The 19,826-nt window shown below is 44.1% G+C and overlaps 1 protein-coding gene across 1 annotated transcript in view; it reads right to left on the bottom strand.

The window, feature by feature from the left end:
* Positions 1–19,826, bottom strand: part of ROGDI (rogdi atypical leucine zipper) — an 82,214-nt gene that overhangs the window by 9,891 nt on the left and 52,497 nt on the right. The window contains exons 3-10 of the mRNA XM_082261835.1: positions 15,715–15,797; positions 15,569–15,623; positions 15,239–15,319; positions 9,789–9,884; positions 9,051–9,149; positions 8,033–8,146; positions 2,341–2,390; positions 1,898–2,024 (exon numbers count right to left, since the gene is read on the bottom strand). Coding sequence (XP_082117961.1) covers positions 1,898–2,024; positions 2,341–2,390; positions 8,033–8,146; positions 9,051–9,149; positions 9,789–9,884; positions 15,239–15,319; positions 15,569–15,623; positions 15,715–15,797 — 705 coding nt within the window. The remainder of the gene's footprint in view (positions 1–1,897; positions 2,025–2,340; positions 2,391–8,032; positions 8,147–9,050; positions 9,150–9,788; positions 9,885–15,238; positions 15,320–15,568; positions 15,624–15,714; positions 15,798–19,826) is intronic.

The following is a 19,826-nucleotide window of genomic DNA, read 5'->3' as shown; positions in this document are numbered from 1 at the left end:
GCACGGGGGCGCGACTGAGATGGGTTGTGTGGGTCTAAACACAAACACAGGGCAGATCGGGCTCTCACAGGATTTGACTGGCAGAAGTGGGACCTCATAGCCATCAGTGAATCCTGCGAGAGAAGGGAAAGGGGACAAAAGAGCTGCAGACGGGCACAGTGCTGAATTGATGTAGGACTCAGGTGTTAGGAGGGGCGGGGGCATATTTCGACCATACTTCTCCTATGGATCACAGTAGTGCAGTTTGTTTTGCACTCCTTTGACCCATTTTTAGCCGTCATTCAGCTGGTCCAGGCTGGGGAAAGTCTTTACATTGGGGATCCACCCAGAAGGCTGGATTGGCACCTGGCTCAGCCTCTCAGCGATCCGCCGACAGCCTTAACCAGCCCTTCCTGCCCCCTCCACAGCGCCACTGGCTGACAATATGGCGCCGTGCCTGATGACATTGTGACGAAACACGTAGGAAATGGCTACCCGCGTCACTTCCGGTTGGAGTCCGTGGAACCCACCGCAACCGGACTTCCTGTATTTTCATTGGAATGTTTTTATAATAAAAAGGTACCATACTTTTTTGGAATATGGGCTATCATTCTTCATGTCTTCACATGTATAACGAGGTATAAAGAAAAGGAACTCCACTTTACAGGGGCCATACGTCTGCTGCTCCAAATACAGGGTGATACTCGGACATGTATTTCAGGTTTGGTGTCCCTAAAGCTGGATACACACTATCCAACTTTTGTGGTTAGATTTCCTTCAGATTTACCTTTTCTATGTAGTGCAAGGGCCTGCCAGATTGCATACAAATTGAAAGGGTTTAGGTTTGACCTCATATTATATGGTTTTGGTAAGTCTAAAGGAAAAAGTCTTCAGAAAATCTTATAGTGTGTATGGCCCATAACAGTGGTTGTGTTGAAAGTCTGCTACTCCCGAAAGGGGAGAGCTTTCTGGTGAGTGAGGCACTATAGGGGGAGAACAGCTTGGGAAAGCACACAAAATATTTTTTCTGCATAGAAAAAAAAAAAAAAGAACACAAAATTAAAAAAAAAAAATATTTTCATCAATTTAGACCAATATGTAATCTGCCACATTTTTGGTAACAAAAAAAAAAAAAATCCCAATAAGTGTATATCGAATGGTTTGCGCAAACGTTATTGGGTCTACAAACTAGCGGAGAAAGTGAGGTCATTTTTTATTTATTTTTTTTACTAGTAATGGCGTCGATCAACAATTTTTAGCGGGACTGCGACATTGCGGGGGACAGATCAGACACCTGACACTTTTGAGGGAACCAGTGAATTTACTATAGTAATCAGTGCTAAAAATATGCACTGTTACTGTACTGACACTGGCAGGAAAGGGGTTAACACCAGGGGCGAAAAATGGATCCTGACTGAAGGAAAATCTTTCCAACAAAGACACCTGAATTGGAATGCCGACAGAAGTCAGAAAGAGGTAGATTGTAACATTTAAGCCTCATGCAGATAGACAGTTTGAGGCATAAAAAATGTCTGTAGCGCACAATCCTGGCGTTGCTCTACGCCTGTGGAGCCAAAGTTGGCAGGTACAGCCGGCAACAGAAGTAGATGACTCTACATGCGTGTAACTCATATGTACACTGATGAAGCAAAGCAGAAAATCTGTTTGGGGACTGCATCATATGCGCATGCGTGTATTTATGCCAATGCATCGACATTTATCCAAGAGCGCACAGTTGTTCATTTTTATGGGTGGCTGTTCATGCCACCTGTGACTCCCCAGGCACAGAAGAATGCCAGGATCTGAGGCTACTGAGATTTTCATGCCTCAAACTGTCCATGTGAATGAGACCTTAATAACATAATAAAAAAGTGCACTTACCACCAAGTATGTGCAGGGCATATAGCCAGAAGCTTACCTTGTCCTTCAGCTGCTGGCAGAGCTGCAGTGACACGGTGAAGAAGACCAGCGCGTCGTTCAGCCAGGGCACAACGCACTCCACTTTATGGACATGACTGATTTCAAATCGCTGGTTGTTCAGCTCGCTGTGGGATGAAGAGCAGAGAATGTATGGCTCTGTATAGAAAGATTCTAACTGTTCAGAATACTGGTGTGGAAATAAAGGGTCTGGTGGCTTTTAGAAACCAGGAACCAACTGCCATTACTAAAAGTGCTGGTTTAACATTGAAAACAACCCAATTGCCCGCCTGTAGAGACTGCAGCTTTTCCACTTTTTTTTTTTTTTTTTTCCAGAATAAATGGCAGCTGGAGTCTGGTTAGAATGGCTAAAAAAAAATAAAAGCAAGTATCAGGCCCACTGTAGGACAAGACATTCATCACACAGGAGATCCATGTACTTACAACATTGCTCCGGGATTATGCAGGACAGAACTACCAGCAGGCCGGAAATTCTGAAAGCAGATGAAGGCTGAATAAATATTGGCTAACAATGATTTATTTAACCACTTCAGCTCTGGAAGGTTTTAACCCCACCCTCCCTCATGACCAGGCCTTAACCCCACCCCCCCAAATGACCAGGCCATTTTTAGATATTCACCACTGCTCTACCTTAACTGGCGATTGCGCGATCATGCAACGCTATACCCCAACAAAATTTATATAATTAATTCTTTTCACACAAATAGAGCTTTTTGGCGGTATTTGATCACAGCTAGTCTTTATTTTTTGCACTATAAAAAAAAAAAAATTATATACAGTGGGTACGGAAAGTATTCAGACCCCCTTAAAATTTTTCACTCTTTGTTGTATTGCAGCCATTTGCTAAAATCATTTAGGTTCATTCTTCTTCCTCATGAAATGTACACATAGCACCCCATACGGACAGAAAAACACAGAATTGTTGACATTGTTGCAGATTTATTAAAAAAGAAAAAAAGAAAAATCACATGGTCCTAAGTATTCAGACCCTTTGCTGTGACACTCATATATTTAACTCAGGTGCTTTCCATTTCTTCTGATCATCCTTGATGGTTCTACACCTTCATTTGAGTCCAGCTGTGTTTGATTATACTGATTGGACTTGATTAGGAAAGCCACACACCTGTCTATATAAGACCTTCCAGATCACAATGCATTTCAGAGCAAATGAGAATCATGAGGTCAAAAGGAACTGCCTGAAGAGCTCAGAGACAGAATTGTGGCAAGGCACAGATCTGGCCAAGGTTACAAAAAGATTTCTGCTGCACTTAAGGTTCCTAAGAGCATAGTGGCCTCCATAATCCTCAAATGGAAGATGTTTGGGAGGACCAGAACCCTTCCTAGAGCTGGCCGTCTGGCCAAACTGAGCTATCGGGGGAGAAGAGCCTTGGTGAGAGAGGTAAAGAAGGACCCAAAGATCACTGTGGCTGAGCTCCAGAGATGCAGTCAAGAGATGGGAGAAAGTTGTAGAAAGTCAACCATCACTGCAGCCCTCCACCAGTCGGGGCTTTATGGCAGAGTGGCCCGACGGAAGCCTCTCCTCAGTGTAAGACACATGAAAGCCCGCATGGAGTTTGCTAAAAAACACCTGAAGGACTCCAAGATGGTGAGAAATAAGATTCTCTGGTCTGATGAGACCAAAATAGAACTTTTTGGCCTTAATTCTAAGCGGTATGTGTGGAGAAAACCAGGCACTGCTCATCACCTGTCCAATACAGTCCCAACAGTGAAGCATGGTGGTGGCAGCATCATGCTGTGGGGGTGTTTTTCAGCTGCAGGGACAGGACGACTGGTTGCAATCGAGGCAGGGGCGTATCTACAGGGGTTGCGGTTGCTACCGGGCCCCATGGTCAAGGGGGCCTGTGCGGCTCCCCTGCACACCTGGATAGGAGGGGCGGCGGGGGCAGCATGTAGAGAAATCACTGTCCTCCTTTTTCCTCCTGTAGCTGCAGGAGAAAATGGAGGAGATTGGTTCCTCTGTATGCTGCCCCCGCCACTCCTCCTATCCAGTTCACTTGTGTTCTGCTGTCTCTGGGCCCCTGTGTGCTCCCCTGGTCCCCCCACTGTGCTCCCCCCAGGCTTGAAGGGAAGGGCCCCGGCCAGGGGTCCGGGGGGCCCTTCATGGTTTCTTGCACCGGGGCCCTGAAGGTTCTAGTTACGCCTCTGAATCGAGGGAAAGATGAATGCGGCCAAGTACAGGGATATCCTGGACAAAAACCTTCTCCAGAGTGCTCTGGACCTCAGACTGGGCCGAAGGTTTACCTTCCAACAAGACAATGACCCTAAGCACACAGCTAAAATAACGAAGGAGTGGCTTCACAACAACTCCGTGACTGTTCTTGAATGGCCCAGCCAGAGCCCTGACTTAAACCCAATTGAGCATCTCTGGAGAGACCTAAAAATGGCTGTCCACCAACGTTTACCATCCAACCTGACAGAACTGGAGAGGATCTGCAAGGAGGAATGGCAGAGGATCCCCAAATCCAGGTGTGAAAGACTTGTTGCATCTTTCCCAAAAAGACTCCAGGCTGTATTAGATCAAAAGGGGGCTTCTACTAAATACTGAGCAAAGGGTCTGAATACTTAGGACCATGTGATATTTCAGTTTTTCTTTTTTAATAAATCTGCAACAATGTCAACAATTCTGTGTTTTTCTGTCAGTATGGGGTGCTATGTGTACATTCATGAGGAAGAAGAATGAACTTAAATGATTTTAGCAAATGGCTGCAATATAACAAAGAGTGAAAAATTTAAGGGGGTCTGAATATAATAATATTATATATATATATATATATATATATATATATATATATATATATATATATATATATATATATATATATATGATGAAAAAACGAATTTATGCAGCGCTAGCTCAAATAAAGTGTAAAGTGCTGTGATATGAATACAATATTCAATATTTTATAAAGTGCACACTGTATGATCAAATGTAAAAAAAGTGCTATGTGCTAAAAAAATCTTTTAAAAGATTTTTTTAGCACATAGCACTTTTTTTACATTTGATCATACAGTGTGCACTTTATAAAATATTGAATATTGTATTCATATCACAGCACTTTACACTTTATTTGAGCTAGCGCTGCATAAATTCGTTTTTTCATCATATTTCCTAAGACTTTCTTAGTGTCTGCAGCAGCTGCCCATTATTGCATTTATTTTTATTTAAATTTTCACGTTGTGTAGCGCGGGTTTAATGTTTGTTTTTCACATATATATATATATATATATATACATACACACACACACACACACACACACACACACACATATATATACATACACACAGTTGTATTCAAAATTATTCAACCCCCACTGAAATTGATTGTTTTGGCCAGTTTGACATTGATTTTGTTTATTCAGTCATCCTGCTTACAATTAAAATCAATGAGGCACGTGTAGGTCAGACAAATATAACATAACATTTATAATGAAATAACCACAAATGTCTTTTCTGTGCTCACATCATTATCAGTTTTATTCGACCCCCAAGTGACATTTAATCTTAGTACTTAGTACAACATCCTTTTACAGTTATAACAGCTTTTAAACGTGAAGCATAGCTTGACACAAGTGTCTTGCAGCGATCTACGGGTATCTTCGCCCATTCGTCATGGGCAAAAGCCTCCAGTTCAGTCACATTCTTAGGCTTGTGCACTGCAACTGCTTTCTTTAAGTCCCACCAGAGGTTCTCAATCGGATTTAAGTCTGGTGACTGTGATGGCCACTCCAAAATGTTCCAGCCTTTAATCTGCAACCATGCTCTAGTGGACTTGGAGGTATGCTTGGGATCATTGTCCTGTTGAAAGGTCCAACGTCTCCCAAGCCTCAGGTTTGTGACGGACTGCATCACATTGTCATCCAATATCTCCTGGTACTGAAGAGAATTCATGGTACCTTGCACACGCTGAAGCTTCCCTGTACCTGCAGAAGCAAAACAGCCCCAAAGCATGATTGACCCCCCGCCATGCTTCACAGTAGGCAAGTGTGACAGAACCATCTGACTTTGTATTATATTGTTGCTGCCTCCTTTCGTCTGTTTGTTCGGCTGTTCCACGCCCCGTACAGCCCCCCTTTGTTCCCCTATGTTTTAGCTGCTACGCTCCAAATTCCTTTAAAGAGGTTGTCACTATGTCTGCAAATTCAATGTGTATTAGCTGCAGATTGAGGGGGGGGGGATTGTTTCCAGCAGCCCCCTCCTAAAGAATGTCTACTGATTAACTCAGTGCTTTTGTCTAAAATAGGACAGTATGTTAATAGGGTCTGAGACTATTGATAAGCATGTTAATGAGCTCACCTGGCTGTAATTACACAGTCATTGTTCATGTGGTATTCTCAAAGTATATATAAGTGTTGTGTTTCTTGCAATAAAAGAGAAGAGAGTTACTCTTGATCGAACCTCACTACAGAGCCTTGTCTCGTACTTGGGGGGGGGGGGGGGGGAATTAATGATGGGCTTCATGTATGGCGGATTGGAGTGGTCGATAGCTGTCCTGGTGTTCGGGAGCAGATTATCCTAGACTACTGTAACCCCTGTTATATTTGGGGTGTCGTAACAGCAAGGTGTTCTTTTCTTCATAGGCTTTGTTCTTCCTCCTCCAAACATAGCGTTGATTCATGGGCCCAAACAGTTCTAATTTTGTTTCATCAGTCCACAGAACACTATCCCAAAACTTCTGTGGTTTGTCCACATGACTTGGCATACTACAGTCGACTCTTCTTATTCTTTGGAGACAGCAAGGGGGTGCGCCTGGGAGTTCTGGCATGGAGGCCTTCGTTACATAGTGTGCGCCGTATTGTCTGAGCAGAAACTTCAGTACCCACATCTGACAAATCTTTTCTCAGTTCCTCAGCAGTCACACGGGGACTTTTCTCCACTCTACGCTTCAGGTAGCGCACAGCAGTCAAAGTCAGCATCTTCTTTCTGCCAAGACCAGGTAGCGTTTCAACAGTGCCCTTTGCCTTGAATTTGCGAATGATGCTTCCTATGGTGTCTTTTTGGTATGTTTAACATCTTTGCAATCTTCTTATAGCCAGTGCCCTTCCTGTGAAGAGTAATCACCTCTTCTCTTGTCTTCCTGGACCATTCTCTTGACTTCACCATGTTTGTAACCACACCAGTAAATGTCTAGAAGGAGCTGAGTATCACAGTCATTTTAAAGCTGCCTAATTGGTGCTTATTAGGCTTTATTGCTGCTCCCTGACATCCACAGGTGTTTTCAATACCTGATTAAAAACACTTCAATGAACCTCTGTTCTTCAGAGTGGTAGTCTTTAAGGGGTTGAATAATTGTGTCAATGAAGAATTCACAAAAGAAACATTTACTACTGTATTACAAAACCAATGGATGTCATTTTAGTTGCATATGGTACTTTAAGAAGTCCTTGTAGGACAATTACAAATGTACACTAAATTCCCTAAAACCCTTTACAGCATTGGGGGGTTTGAATACAACTGTGTGTATATATTATATATATATATATATATATAAATAATTTTTTTTATTTTATTTATTAGGGATCGACCAATTATCGGTTTGGCCGATATTCACTTTTTTGAAAGTATCAGTATCGGCCACAAACTTGGCCGATATTTTCTTAGGGTAGGGCTGCCTCCGAAGGGGAAGGGGGTTGGGGATTAGAGCGCCGCCTGATTACATAAAGCGCAGGGTTCTTCTGCTTACCCGGCGTGGGCGCTCTCATAGGAAGTTCCACCTCCTGGACCAGCTCCTAACCAAGACAGACAGCACACTGGTGAGGTCTATAATAGGAGCTGGGACTTTGCATTAGAGCGCCCGCGCCGTGTAAGCAGAAGAACCCTGCTCTGTGTAATCAGGCGGTGCTCTAATCCCCATGCACTGGTCACTCTGCATTGGATGGGGGCACTGGTCACTCTGCATTGGATGTGTGAATATCGGCCCATATTGGCAGATACATTGTGACCAAAATATCAGTATCGGCCCTGGAAAAACCATATCGGTCTATCCCATATATTTATTATATTTGGGGTTATAAGTAATTTCTAGCAAAAAATACTGAACCTGTAAACAAAAAGCACCAAAAATGCTTGGTCTTCAAGTAGTCAACCATGGCTTACCTTGGTAGAGTTTGGTTGCAGGGCGTGTAGTTGATAAACCAGCAGACACAACTTGTTGACATTGACATAGAAATTCAGGAGAATGTCGGGTGGAAGTGTCGGGGTAAACATTTTCTAAGGGGAAATAAAACCAGCCATGTTGGAGTTTGGTCTAAAATGACTAAACAGGAAGCAGCAAAAAACAAAAAAAAAACAAAAAAAAAACAAAAAAAAAATGACCCCCCTCCCCCCCATTTTGAAAATTTAAGTTGGCCATAGATTGTTAGACTTAGGAAAGTCATAAATGAATTGATTTTCTTTCCTTCCACCATGGGCGGAAAGAAAATCACGTGAATCCACCCATCAGTCAGTGTTGATGGGGGAATGCCTCCTGCAGCGCTATTGTGTTCTGTCGGTGGGCAGTATGAGGAGCCTTCCCGGCTGGCAGAAAGCAAGGATTACTGCTAGCAGCTTTAGCCATAGGGAGGGAAGGGGAGGGAAGGGAAGGGGAGGGAAGGGAAGGGGAGGGGAGGGAAGGGAAGGGGAGGGAAGGGGAGGGGAGGGGAGGGAAGGGAAGGGAAGGGAAGGGAAGGGAAGGGAAGGGAAGGGAAGGGGAGGGGAGGGGAGGGGAGGGGAGGGAAGGGAAGGGGAGTCAGGGTTTTCCCTAATGTAGAGAATGCTTTAGGCTCGGTTCACACGTTTCGGCCACGGTTCACAGCAGGGAGTCTGCTGCATGCCAGTTCACTGATGAATGTGCACCTGAAAAATCAGACCAGAAGATGTACTGGACCCTTTTTTTAATGCGGACTGCGGCCTCCCCAAAGCTGTGTGAACCAGCTCCATTGAGAGCGGGTCACACTCTCCTGTCATGCGAATGGGATGCAGGGAAACCCACATCCAAATTTGCATATGTGTGAACAGAGCCTGAAGGTAAAAAACCTTCAGCTTTTATAACCACTTTAATATACTAAACCATAATAAGGTTTCAGATCTCTCCAAAAGAAAAGAGGTTTTATTAAGTTGGCGATGGCGGTCTTACCGTTAGCCCGGTAGTAGCGACTTCTGGTAGTGTCATGGTCGCCGGGGTTGTGAGGCGATTCCGGGCTCGGGTTAACTGTAGCATTACCGCATCCATCAGCTGGAAAAGAAATTCCACAAACAAAAATCAGCTGTTAAGTTGCAGAAGGATTTCAAGCAAACCTACCAAGCAAGATGGCTGCCAACATAAGATTACATACATTTTTTTTTCTCCCCTCTTCTGCAGTGAGAAACATTTTAGCGCTTTGTATTGTTAGCCCATAGGTTATGCAATTTGCTTGCCTTCCTCCATGGGAAAGAAAATTGCTTGATTCCCCGCCATCAATGGTCAGTGTTGATGGGGAAATCACTGCCCCGTTGATGGGGGCAAATCATGCAATTTTCTTTCCCATGGAGGAAGGAAAGTAAATTGCATAATCTATGGGCTAATGATACAAGCACTTTTGTGTTCTGCCAGTGGGAAGCCTTCCCTGCTGGCAGAATACGATGATCACTGCTGGCTGCTATGGCCACTGGCAGTGATCTCATGGAAAAAAAATCCGACAACAAGTCTGCCATAGACTGATTGAATCTCGGCTGGTCCCTGCTGATCCGGCCAAGATTCAATCCATCTATGGCCAGCTTAACTCTCTAAAGCTGCACTCTGGGAATTAAAAAGCAAATACCCTTGCATTGTCCTAGAACACAAGTCCGGTAAAAGCGCTTTAAGCCCACCCCAGATAATTCCACAGAGTTTTACCTTCAGTACCTCGGACCCGGTCTGGAAGGTGTAATTCTCACCACGGTTGGCGAGCAGATAAATTGCCTGATTCACATGGTTCCTGGCATCCTGGATCTGATACAGAGAACAGAGAGAACATCTCAAAGTGTAGGTCAGGGCAAAATAAAATAAAAATAAAAAAAACATATGCAGTACGTCTCTGCAACGCATGAATATTTCTTCAGGTTTTATCCATATAAGACATGCTAGTACAGAAAATATTGGTTGATCTGCCAGAAATGCACTCCGCTCCTACGTTCTAAGCTGACAACACACATAGTAATTCTGTGGACCGAGTCTTTTGTTAAACTAAAACGCTCTACAACAGACACTGATCATTCTGTAGTCATGGGTTAAGAACCAGGAGGGTCAATTAGGATTCCTTGCAAAAAAAAAAAAACACAACACACACACACGTCAGCCCTACATTTCTGGCAGGATTAACTTGTATTTTTTTTAATAGGAGCCAAAAAAAAAACACTTTAAAAAAAAAAAAAAAAACACAAAATTGCAAAGAAAAAAAAAAAAAAGCAAAAAACAAAGAACAATATAGCATATACAATTGCAACACAAGTCATATTATAATTGAATGTTATTAAAAATGACCTTTCCTTTTCAATCTGCAGCCACTGAATGCAATATGACTACCTGGAGCTGTTCTGTACACAGAATGTATACTGACCACACCCCAGAAACATCATTTCCTGCTTGTGTGATTGGCTCACCAATTTTCCCAGAAGTCTGCCTAAGATACAAGTCAGATTTCTGGCATCCCCTGCAATAAAAATGTCATTTTTGGTGAGATACTCCCAATAGGAACAAGTCTAAAGGGATGCAGTCCCAGCAGATTTCCTCAGAGCCCTGCAGCTGCCACAGCTGATAATTATGAAACCACTGCCATTAGAGCCACTCAGCACAGAGGAGCAAACAATGATTTCTTCAGAACAAAAAGGTAGGAATCTGCAACAAAAGTTTTTTTAAATCCTTGCAATGTACATAAATCACCCAGAGGGGAATGTTTTTTTTTTCTCTCAACAAAAAAGTGGAGTTACTCTTTAACATTTTCTCAGGTGGGTCATGGCTGTTAAGTTCACCACACATTAAAATCCGAGTGTACAAATCGCTTTTAGATCTACCAATAACTGGTACAAAGTAGATTTTAAAGCGGATTGTACAGAAAATTATACTGCCAGACTGTAACATGTCTGGCAGTCTCTACTGGGACTATTTTACAGAAATAAGGGGACATATATTTATTTTTTATCACTCCTGGTGCTTGGAATGGGAGTTTTGAATTTTCAATGACTGCAAGACTGTATGAGCATATACGATATTACAGGAGCAAATATTTGTAGTACTGACAAGTGACTATATGTATACCGAAGTATGCTGTACGCTTAACATTGCCATTAACTGACAAATTGACAATACTACAGTGAAGAGCTATTCATTTATATGTAATGTAATATTTATAGTGGACGCTCACTCTAGAATTGCTCACGAGCATTAAGCAGCCATTACAACTTAAACACTACTGCCTTGCAGCACTGGGGTTCCTGGTGTAAATCCTGGTCAAGACACTGTCTGCACGGCGTTTGCATGCTCTCCCTGGGTTTGTGTGGGTGTAATCTGGTTTCCTCCTGCACTAAAGGTGAGCTGGTAGGGTAATTGGACCTTGTCTAAACTGGCCCTAGTATTTGTATGTATACATATGGGATAGGGACTTCAGTTTGTGAGCTTGAGGGCAGGGACTGAGGTGAATGTATAGTACATAAAAGAGCTGCGTAAAATTATCAGCGCTAAACCGGTGCATCCCAAAAAAATTAGAAAATCAAAAAGTTAATTTCAGCAATTCAATTCAAAAGGTGAAACTCATTTTATATTAGATGCGTTACACACATTTCAAGCATTTCTTTATTTTAATTATTAGGGCTTACAGCTAGTGAAAACCTAAAATTCAGTTTCTCAGAAAAATGAGAATATTACAGAAGACCAATTAAAAAAAAGAAAAAAAATTATAGATTATATATATATATATATATATATATATATATATATATATATATATATATATATATATATATATATATATATATATATATATACACACACACACACACACACATATATCATACATATATATATATGGAACTGTTGGCTTACTGAAAAAGTATGTCCATGCATTCAATACTTGGTCGGGGCTTCTTTTTGCGTGAATTACTGCATCAATGCAGCGTGGCATGGAGGTGATCAGCCTGTGGCACTACTGAGGTGTTATGGAAGCCCAGGTTACTTTGATAGTGGCTCTCAGCGCCTCTGCATTGTTGGGTCTGATGTCTCATCTTCCTCTTGACAATACCCCACAGAATCTCTATGGGGTTTAGGTCAGGTGAGTTTGCTGGCCAATCAAGCACAGTGATAACATGATCATGTGACCAGGCATTGGTAGTTTTGGCAGTGTGGGCGGTGCCAAGTCCTACTGGAAAATCAAATCAGCATCTCCATGAAGCTGGTCAGCAGAGGCAAGCATGAAGTGCTCTAGAATTTCCTGGAAAAGGGCTGCGCTGACTTTGGACTTGATAAAACATAGTGGACCAACATCAGCAGATGACATGGCTCCCCAAATCATCACTGACTGGGGAAACTGCACACTGGACGTCATGCAACTTGGATTCTGTACCTCTCCACTCTTCCTCCAGACTCCGGGACCTTGATTTCCAAATCAAATGCAAAAATGTACTTTCATCCAAAAAGGGGACTTTGGACCACTGAGCAACAGTCCAATTCTTTTTCTCTTTAGCCCAGGTAAGACACTTCTGACGTTGTCTTGAGTTCAGGAGTGGCTTGACACAAGGAATGCGACAGTTGTAGCCCATGTCCTGGATAGGTCTGTGTGTTGGTGACTCTTGAAGCAATGACACCAGCCGTAGTTCACTCCTTGTGAATCTCCCCAAAATTCTTGAATGGCCTTTGCTTCACAATCTTCTAAAGGCTGCGGTTATCCCTGTTGCTTGGGCACATTTTTCTACCATACTTTTTCCTTCCACTCAACGTTCCATTAATATGCTTGGATACAGCACTCTGAACAGCCAGCTTCTTTAGCAATGACCTTTTGAGACTTACCCTTGTGGAGGGTGTCAATGACTGTCTTCTGGACAACTGTTTTTCCCATGATTGTGTAACCAACTGAACCAGACAGAGACCATTTAAAGACTCAGGAAACCTTTACAGGTGTTGAGTTAATTACCTGATTAGTGTGACACAATGAGTCTACAATTAAAGCGGAGTTCCGGCCACAAAAATCGATAAAATCGATTTTGGGCCATCCGCTTGCTAAGGGGAACCTGAAAAAGAAATGGATACTGGCGATTTTTTTTTTTGGTCACTTACCTTCTTATAGAATAAAATATACTCACCTTCCTTCCACTTCCTCCCTCTGCGGCCGCAGCCCGCACCGTCACTTCTGGTTTGCGATGATTCCTGGGAGCTGAACGTCATCGCTACCAGGAATCAATGCGCCTGCTCGTCACTTCCAGTGCAGGCGCGGCATTCACTGCTTAACAGCTTCTGGGCATGCCCAGAAGCTGTGCAGGGACGCCGCGCCTGCACTGTAAGTGACGAGCGGGGCCAGTGCAGTGCATTGTGGGACTCCGACGTCACGGAAGAGGACACGAAGAGGAACGCTGCGGCTTCAGCTGCCCACACCTGAGATGGCAGCGATGGAGAAGAATTTTTCAAGGTAAGTATTTCTTCTTACATGTAAGTGCAACCTGGGACAGTTCAGAGGCTATCCATTGTGGAATGTACTAGCCCTTACTGTCCCGGGGGTACTGAATTTTGGATTTTCACTAGCTGTAAGCCATACATTATTAAAATTCAAAGAAAGAAATGCTTGAAATATATCACTCTGTGTGTAATGAATCTATATTAAATATATGAGTTTCACTTTTTGAATTGATATAGAAGATTCCTAGCTGTTTGCTCGTGTTTGTTTCCACATGTCCTTCGTATACTGATTCTGAATGGGAGGGTTTGGTTCATTATAATCACCTAGTGCACTCAGTGCTTTAATGAGAAAAGCTGCAGGGTCTGTGTCCCTTGGGGAGTATCTACAACTGAACTAACTGAAATTCCTATTGCAAGGGGGTGTCTAAAATCTAAAATTTGACTTGCAAGTTCGTGCAGGAGTCTGGGAAAAAGCAGCGAGCCAATCACGCATGCAGTAAATGACATTTCCGGAGCCATTTTGTATACAAATGATGTACCGAACACCATCAGGTTGCCATATTGCATTGAATTTAAAAGGAAATTTGGAAAGTGGCTGCAGATTTTTGAAAAAGGAAAAGTAATTTTTAAACAGATTAAAAAATGAAAACATAGATTATGTTGAAATTGTATATGCAATATTAAAATTAAGTTATTATTTCCTATTTTTTTTCCTATGCAAGTAGAGTTTAAAGTAGAACTTCAGAAAAACGAAGTCCTGCTAGATAGCACTCAAGGCTGGCCCTTTTGTAGGTATAGCCAAATAAAACATTAAACATGAGTGCCTATACGGTTTAAAATCCAGCAATTATACTCAGTTGCTCCCCATTTCTTGGCACTGTGCCGAAAATCAGAGCCACTAGAGACCGATCTGATGACAGCCTAAAGATTTACTGCTGCTCAGGGGTTCTGAGCTTCAGCAAAATGGCAGCCTCCAACAAGAAGAAACAGGAGCAATGCTGGAGGCAATTTACAGCACACACTAATTTTAGGAGCATAATTATCAATGTGGGGATGTAGGTTTCTCGCTAAAGAACATTCATTTTTTTTTTTTATCAATTTGTTATGGGCAACGTTCCGCTTTAAGCTGCAAATAAATAATCCATGTGCTGCGAGTGCGCCTGGATCTTATGTTCTTTGAGGCTGAAAGCGAGTCACTGACCTGGAATAACATGCGGTTAGCAAAGCTTAAGTTCTTGCCATCCATACTTGTACCAGGTCAATGATTTAATGATTTACACAGTTAGTAAAGTATTGGGATGACATTACTGGCTTTTTTTTTTTGAAAAGTAAAAGCAGCAATAGCAGATGACGAAAATGAGCCCCCCACAGCTCAGAAGGGCCCCATTGGTGTACCCAGTGCTGTATTTAGGTTTTATGCTGCCCTAGGCAAGACTAAAATTGGGCGCCCCCCCTTCTATGTAAATTTGCCCCACTCCTTTTTTAACAGATGTGACTCCCTCCAAAATTGAAGGACTACAAGTCCCAGCATGAACCCCTGAGATCTCACGGGGGGGGGGGGGGGGGGTGGGAGAGAGAGAAGGGTGAGGGAGAGAAAGGCCAATAGAGTCTCAGGTGGAGGGGGGGCAGCTTTTTTGCTGCCCCCCTGCAAAGTGCCGCCCTAGGCCTTGTTGGCCTAGGCCAAAAGACAGCATTGGGTGTACCTGCTGCATCTTCCACTGCTTGTCCTCCCGGAAGGCAAAGTGGAGAAGCTGATTGGTCCTCGAGACTTTGAAATTGACTTCCTACAGAGAAAAAATAAATAAACTGTATTTTCAAAGTAAAACTGAAGCCACTGAACACTGTCATAATATATACAATCGGCACAAGTTCTCTGAAACCCAGCCCTGCCCAAACTTTTTTTTTTTAAGTTTGAGACATAATGAGGAAAGACAGAATTATCATTAAGTTTTTTTTTTCTGCTGTGCATTTTTACTGGGGAGATTTTCCCACACGTCCCATCAGATTTCACCAATAAAAATGAAGATACTCACAGCCTGGCAGAGGGTGTCCCCTTGTAGGGTCAGAACTCCCTTCACTTGATCGGTGCTATATAAAAAAGAAGAGAAGAGTCAGAGCAAACCTCTCAGTAATAAAGAGGACCCGTCACTGGCACATATACCCCATTCTACTCAATTACCTGGAGCTTCCCAACACAAAGTTCTCTTGCTTGGTGGAGCCATCTGCTGTTCCACTGGGAAGTGTAAACCTGCGAGATGCTTCCTGTGCAAGAGAGACAACAAATCTTAGAAATAAGAATAAAAGAGATTGGAAAATATCCCGGACACATCAATTCCCCTCCTATCTTCTCTTTAGTCTCCAAATGTACACCCTACAACTTTCTACATCTCTGGTTACCACTTTTAAGTCTACCCTACTGGGCTCCTCTTGTGCTTCAGTCTACCCTACTGGACCCCTCTTGTGCTTCTTCATTGTTCTGCAACTCCCTTCCACATGTCACCAGGAAGCAATCAACCACCTTAGAGCAGACATGTCCAACAGTAGGCTAAATTGGATGGAATTCACCTGCTAGGGGAGGTCACAAAGTCCTTGAACTGACCTCCAGCCTTCCCTTCAGCATTGCACAGTTGTACAGGCTCCTCTCCTGGACTTATTTAAATGAGAAACCTGTGCTAGTGACAATATATAATAGTTCACCTTAAAACAGCTGGAACAAAACTAAACCAATCACCCTGGACAAGTTTGAAAAACCATTGTGCAAATATTTGGTGACAAAAAAAATAAAAATAAAAAATTGCAACACCCACCATTTTATTCTCCAGGGCCCCTGCATAAAAAGAGAAAAAAAAAAAAACCCTACAACGTTTGGGGGTACCAAGCAATTTTCTAGGAAAAAAAAAAATTTGATTTCTGTGTTACCGTGAAGTCCTTTTCTCTGATGTTCAATGACAGACACAGCTCCATATCTTCTTTGACCCTTGGGATGTCCCAAAGCAGTGTCAACATGAGGGGTGGGAAGACCACAGAAATAAACCTACTTCCCAAAGGCTAAAACGTAGCCCGTAGTAAAACAGGAGCTTAACAAATTTTGTCACAGTAGACAGGAAAAAGTAAATACCTTTGCCGCTTTTGAGGATCTGCGGGTCCCAAGGGGACCGGCGCCTCCGACACAGCAGCAGCTGCATCCCCCATGTTTAAAGATTTCTGCACCGATAAAAAGTCAGTGCATCCACCAGCGCCTTCACATGCGCATGATGCAGTAAAAAGGAATCATCCTCACTGTCAGAGCACCCAAAATGCGTGGATGCAGACCCAGTAGAGTCACTATGTGCTAAGCACACCCTGATAACAAGCAGGGGAGGTCGCCGACCACAGTCCTGCAAGGATATGCTGGCTAAAAGGTCCAAAAAAAGGACCATTTATTAGACCTAAGGGTCACCCTCCATAGAGGAAATAATAGGACATAGCCCCCTAGAGGGGGCCCCTCGTGACGCAGAAGCGCAGGCAGGGTACCCTCACCCACACAATAATGGCTGCTTCACGTCACTAAAAAATGCGGCACCCCAGGTTCAAGAGGGGCATCAGGCAGACCATATGGCCCCCCCTTAAGGGGGGGGAGACAAATGCCTGTCTGCAGCTCTATCAACCCGGTCAGCAGCTCGAACAACCAGCTGCAATTAGGCCACGGCCTAAAATTTGGGGCCCGATCTGGCCGCAGGAGTCACGAGCCCGCCAGCAGCTCGGACAGCTCAGTCAGTCGCTCGGACAGCTCAGTCAGTCGCTCGGACAGCTCAGTCAGTCGCTCGGACAGCTCAGTCAGTCGCTCGGACAGCTCAGTCAGTCAGTCAGTCGCTCGGACAGCTCAGTCAGTCAGTCAGTCGCTCGGACAGCTCAGTCAGTCAGTCAGTCGCTCGGACAGCTCAGTCAGTCAGTCAGTCGCTCGGACAGCTCAGTCAGTCAGTCAGTCGCTCGGACAGCTCAGTCAGTCAGTCAGTCGCTCGGACAGCTCAGTCAGTCAGTCAGTCGCTCGGACAGCTCAGTCAGTCAGTCGCTCGGACAGCTCAGTCAGTCAGTCAGTCGCTCGGACAGCTCAGTCAGTCAGTCAGTCGCTCGGACAGCTCAGTCAGTCAGTCAGTCGCTCGGACAGCTCAGTCAGTCAGTCAGTCGCTCGGACAGCTCAGTCAGTCAGTCGCTCGGACAGCTCAGTCAGTCAGTCGCTCGGACAGCTCAGTCAGTCAGTCAGTCGCTCGGACAGCTCAGTCAGTCAGTCAGTCGCTCGGACAGCTCAGTCAGTCAGTCAGTCGCTCGGACAGCTCAGTCAGTCGCTCGGACAGCTAGGTCTGTCAGTCGCGGCTGCCTCAATTTTTGGCCGATCCGACCGCAGTACCATCCGGGGCTCCGACACCTTGCTCAGATACCTTGGTCGGGGCCAAAACACCACCTTGTTGTTAGAGGGGCTGGGGGGGATGGAAGGGAACCCGGGGGTCCGACCATCTCAGGGAGGGGCCCATGTCCACCCTGAAGGACCACAAAGGGAGAGGGGGGGGGGGGGGACACTAAATACCACACCATGGAACTGGGTGGGCACCACTCCGGGCAGACCGCCTCCCATCTTAGAATGGGGGGGTGCTGCAGGCCAGAGGTATGCTGCGACTCAGGTCATGACCAGAGCTATGCGTCCTATAGAGGAGTTTAACTCGCCAGCCAGTCCCCTTCCAGCGGGACTAGGGCAAGGCTTAGGCCTGCGCGCGCTCGCTGGCCAGACTGGGAAGACCGTAAAGATCTAGGATATCCAGTCCGTCGTCCAGTCCGGCAGTTGATAGTTCTCACAGGAACAGAAAATAATAAAAAGAAAAAAAATTCAGTTTAGAAAGGAAAAAAAGCCAGGACCAGAGATCCCAGCAAGGAACTAGGTCCTTACTTCTGACTAGGCAGAAAAAAAAAAAACTGAAGATCTAGAGCAGGAAGTGGAGTATACCCCCTAGGACTGCCCTATGGGCGTAGTCAAACTCTACACTCTTTTCAGCCTAGTGTCCTACTCCTAGGAAGAGCAGCATAACCCAAGGGTCAAAGAAGATATGGAGCTGTGTCTGTCAATGAACGAAAGAGAAATGCAGATTTTTACATGTAGGACATAAATTTCAGAATTGGCCTGGGAGTCAAGTGTTTAATGGGTGTGTTAAAAAAAAAAAAAACTTGATAGTAGAATGGTTTGTGCGTTATCAGCTCAAAGCACATGTTGTTTGTCTATTGCGACCGAGATGAGGATCAGATCACATCTTATGGCAAATGACCGACGAAAACCAGTTAATTCCAAAAAAGGGGTTCACATACATTTTCCCCTATAATGCAAAAATGTAATCTATTGTATTTATATTGCACATCTAAAATCACTTAACTATTGCTTTGGCAATATAGGTGGAATATGTAGGCTTCCCTGCTGGGAGAAGACAGATTCGGCGGGAGGGATTCCCACATCAACACTGTCTGTGTTGATTGGGGAATCAAGCAAATTTCTTAACCACGGATTGCAGGAAAGACATTTTCACCATGTATGGCCTGCTTTAGGGGGGCTATTCTCTTCTGGGAGGCTACTATTCCACTGACATCAATGATCTGAGTGGCTATTCTTGTAATTGCGACAAAAACAAATCAGGATCTCACTTGTAAGGCTAATCGTATACTGTACCAGCACATTAGGAGTACCGACCCACCTAATATGAGGGGTGGGGCTCCTCCCTATTTAACATGAACATAGCAGCAGCAGGAGAAAATGTATAGGAAAAGCCTCCAATTAGTTCAAAATTGTAACACGGGAATTGGGCAACCAGCGGTCTCTCCTTAAAAACTTTATTAAAACCAGAAAAATTAGAAAACTATACACAGCCGATCGGCAATAGGCAATAGTTAGAAGACTGACAACGTTGTCATACATAAAACGCATGCCGGGATATATATAGAACCACAGAGGCACAACTAGAACCTTCAGGGCCCTGGTGCAAGATACTATGAAGGGCCCCTCGGACCCCTGGTCGGGGGCCCTTCCCTTCAAGCCTGGGGCTCTTCCCACTGATCCTGGGGCCCTTTACTCTCGTTGCGGGGGCCCTTATTACGGTCCCGCAGTGGGACCCTTTTACAAGTTCTGCAGTGGGCCCCCTTCCTGCCATCTTGGGGTCTCCCCGTGGTGGTGGAATGCCAGGGCCTGGTTGCAAGTGTGACCTTTGCGATCCCGGAAGTTCACCCACTGGTGTCAGTAGTTTTTATTTTTTGGTATTTTAATTGTATTATTTT

This window comes from Pelophylax lessonae, assembly GCF_965119305.1.
Source record: "Pelophylax lessonae genome assembly, chromosome: 6".
Lineage (NCBI taxonomy): Eukaryota > Metazoa > Chordata > Amphibia > Anura > Ranidae > Pelophylax > Pelophylax lessonae.
The sequence above is the reverse complement of the archived record's forward strand: the minus strand, read 5'-3'. Positions and strand labels throughout refer to the sequence as shown.